This window comes from Nematolebias whitei, chromosome 11 (assembly GCF_014905685.2).
Source record: "Nematolebias whitei isolate Nwh7 chromosome 11, NemWhi1, whole genome shotgun sequence".
In the NCBI taxonomy this organism is placed as follows: Eukaryota; Metazoa; Chordata; class Actinopteri; order Cyprinodontiformes; family Rivulidae; genus Nematolebias; species Nematolebias whitei.
Genome location: NC_056508.1, coordinates 23,127,842 through 23,131,458, shown reverse-complemented (window position 1 = coordinate 23,131,458; position 3,617 = coordinate 23,127,842). Strand labels below are relative to the sequence as shown.

At 40.3% G+C, this 3,617-nt stretch overlaps 1 protein-coding gene across 1 annotated transcript in view; it reads left to right on the top strand.

Annotated features, from left to right (window-relative positions):
- The window catches only part of dnajc11a (DnaJ (Hsp40) homolog, subfamily C, member 11a), a 13,099-nt gene that overhangs the window by 1,919 nt on the left and 7,563 nt on the right, over positions 1–3,617 (top strand). Inside the window, exons 2-9 of the mRNA XM_037684028.1 lie at positions 553–682; positions 785–858; positions 1,638–1,739; positions 1,842–1,967; positions 2,061–2,183; positions 2,281–2,354; positions 2,457–2,646; positions 2,753–2,838. Of these exons, the coding sequence (XP_037539956.1) occupies positions 553–682; positions 785–858; positions 1,638–1,739; positions 1,842–1,967; positions 2,061–2,183; positions 2,281–2,354; positions 2,457–2,646; positions 2,753–2,838 (905 nt within the window). The remainder of the gene's footprint in view (positions 1–552; positions 683–784; positions 859–1,637; positions 1,740–1,841; positions 1,968–2,060; positions 2,184–2,280; positions 2,355–2,456; positions 2,647–2,752; positions 2,839–3,617) is intronic.

Sequence of the window (3,617 nt, the reverse complement as noted above, 5' to 3'; positions counted from 1 at the left end):
AGTGTTTCGTGGTATTCGCTTTCTCACCCCATGGATAAACAATCATACACCCCGCAGCCCAGATGTGACAGCTAACAGACCATAAGATGACCATGTGTAGTCTAATATGAAAGTAAGAGAGGGAGAATCTAATAACATTGTATAATCATTATGTTAATAAAATCTAGGAGCAGTATTGGTTCTTTGAGCAGATATATGATTGTTTATCCTTGTTGCTCCTTGTTTGTACACTAGTTTGGATTTAATTAAGCAGTATAAGCTGATGATCACAAAACTACAGTTCCTCAGTAAAATTAAGTTAAATCAACTCATCTGAAGCTGGAAAAGTCTGTCATTTTTAAGTGGAAAATGTGTTGGAACTCTGTATGAAGTCAAACATAAACAGATGTTTCATCTAATTATCTCTAACATGTTGAGTAAACAAGACTGAATACAGTGGCTGTGAATTTGATGGCTGAGTTTGCACTCCAGCCTGTCTCACGGTAATGTTGTTTTTATGTCCGTTCAAGGACACGGACTTTGTTGTTGATGTATTTTACGGTATTGTTTCAGGCCACCCAGGAGGAGCTGAAAGCAGCATACAGACGACTGTGCATGCTGTATCACCCAGACAAACACCGGGATCCTGAACTAAAGCGACAGGCAGAGCAGCTTTTTAACCTTGTACATGAAGCTTATGAAGGTTAGGCAAGCTTTGACTGCATTAGCCTGTTTACATATGTTCATAATTGCACAAAGTTTGTTTTTATTTAATATTGTTGATGTTTATCCTTGTTTTTTTTAGTCCTCAGTGACCCACAGGCGCGAGCTATCTATGATATCTATGGCAAGCGAGGACTGGATGTTGATGGATGGGAGGTAAGTTTCTCAACCATTGGAGTGAACCTGAAAAAGTACACACTTGTTACTGACAGAAGAAGCCAAGTGTCTTTATTGTCATTTGCATCACATGTGGTACATGAGGTGGAACGAAATGATGTACTCAGGGTCCCAGTTACACCCAAAAATAGCGAAAATATAAAGTATTAAAAGAAACAGTATATAAGGATCTAAGATATACACTAAATGAACACTAAACAGAACGCCAAAAGATCTAAGGTATACGCTAAACACTATAATGTAAATAATATGGTTTATTAAACAGCAGCCCGGACATTTAACATAAGCATAAGCAGCCCGACAGAAGCTTTTAACTTCACATTGACAGTTGTTAGACAGTATATTTTTTTAATACTGTATGTTGAATTTGTTTTAAATGTCTCATACTTATTGTTTCCAACATGACAATTTATCTCATCAGACATTTGGTTACACATAAGTCATAAAGGTGTCAGCAGATCAAGTCTAGTAGAAATAAAAACAACTTCCTTCTAATAATACAGGCTGTTATATTCCTGCCATTCTCTTAATTTAATCTGATTGGTCAGATTATGTTCTTTCTAAATCTAATTTTGTTTTGAGGTGTTCTGGTTTTAGTGGATAAGTGGATTGATGTTTAAAAACAATCTTTATTACGATTTCCACTACATTCCAATCTGCAGCGTGTTTGTGTACCGTGTTGACTCCAAGTTAGCATGAAATTAGTTGTGGTTTGGTTTATGCTCACTTTGTATTCTAATCCTATCTTTCTCCTGCAGGTGGTGGAGAGGAGAAGGAGCCCTGCAGAGATCCGGGAGGAGTATGAACGGCTTCAAAGGGAGCGGGAGGAGAGAAGGCTTCAGCAAAGGACCAACCCAAAGGTTAACACAGCACAAAGTCTGTCTTTGAACTGAATGTAATGTGGGTATTTTTGTTTATTTCTTTGTTAATGAGCTCAGAATGATTCTTGAATCACTTTACAGGGAACGATCAGTGTTGGCATTGATGCCACGGACCTCTTTGACCACTATGACGAGGACTATGAGGATGTGGTTGGAGGCATCCCACACATAGAAATCAACAAAATGCACATATCACAGTCCATAGAGGTCCGCAGTCCAAGTTCCACACTCTTTGGCTTTTAGGAAATATGTTTGATGCAGTTTCCCTACAAACATAGAGTTCCATGTATTCTGCTACAGGCTCCTCTTACTACAAAAGACACAGCCATTTTGTCCGGCTCCTTATCAACCCACAACGGAAATGGAGGCGGCACCATTAACTTGGCACTAAGAAGAGTCACCTCGGCAAAAGGGTGGAGTGAGGTACGGTGCATTCCCGCTCATTTTTGTTTGTGTTTGTCACAAATTAACATTTGATCATTTAAGATGTGAAGCTTGATGTTTTATTGTGTTTCTACAGATAGAGTTAGGAGCTGGAGACACTCATGGACCTCTCTTTGGTATGAAGATATTTCGCAACTTGACGCCCCGGTGGTAAGTTTAGAATCACAGCACAGTAAATTTAGTGTTATAAATGTTCATGCTAAGTAAACAATGAAAATAAATCTTTTCTCGCCTTTTTAAAATGTAATTCAGCTTTGTAACGGCTCAGTGTGGACTCCAGTTTTCATCGCGAGGCATACGCCCCGGGATGACAACAGTGCTGGCTCGCCACTTAGACAAGAACACTATGGGTTACCTGCAGTGGCGCTGGGGAGTCCAGTCCTCTATGAACACCAGCATAGTGAGGGACACTAAGAGCAGCCACTTCACCTTTGCAGTACAGGTAAAGTAGCCAGCAGTTTCATTTTACTATATTTAACTCTAAAAACAATCAACAGCTTATTGTCAGATTTGTGCCAAAAGTGATATCGTGTTCTTTGTCTCTGCAGCTCGGCATCCCTCAAACATTTATGATGATGAGTTACCAGTACAAGTTTCAAGATGAAGACCAGACCAAGATTAAGGGCTCTGTAAAGTATGTTGTCAAAGTGCAATGTGGGTGATGTAATGTAGTCATAAAATTATATTAAAAATGCTAAATAGGACATTTATAACCGCCTGATTAGGACACAGCAGATGGAAGCCAAAGTCACCCCACATTAAATGTTTCACAGCATAATATTTATTTACAGTGAAGAGTTTTAAGTCACTCTCCTGATTCCATTTTTGGATCAGAGTTTTTACAGCATAAGCCCCTTTCACACTGAAAGACGACCGTGCCTTGTTTTTCACGCTCTACGTGACCACTTGAAAAACCTTCTATGTGAAGGCAATCATGAGACTTCTATACTCTGAGTGCTTGCCAAATACATTTACCGTCTTATTTCATATTGCATTACTGAGGCACTTTCCTGCACATTCACCACACTATATGTTGGTGACAGTTCTACAGCCCAGGACCGTCCCAAGTCCCACCATGCCACCACGTTTTCAACCATATAGTGATGCAGCTATAAGCTGGAAGATATGCCAGCATGATGCTACCACCACTGCCATCACATCTGCACGATGATGTTTCCATGACCTTGTCACAATCACAGTGGTATGCCAGGAAAGTGTAGCCAGTCGTGCTTCAAATTCGTAACACATTACTTTAGGCCATGCATCATGATTGCACTGTCAGAATGCTCCACCCAGGACCCTGATACACTGCCACCATGCTCCATGAAATACCCTAATACACTGCCACCATGTCTCACACAGGACCCTGATACACTGCCACCATGTCTCACACAGGACCCTGATACACTGCCA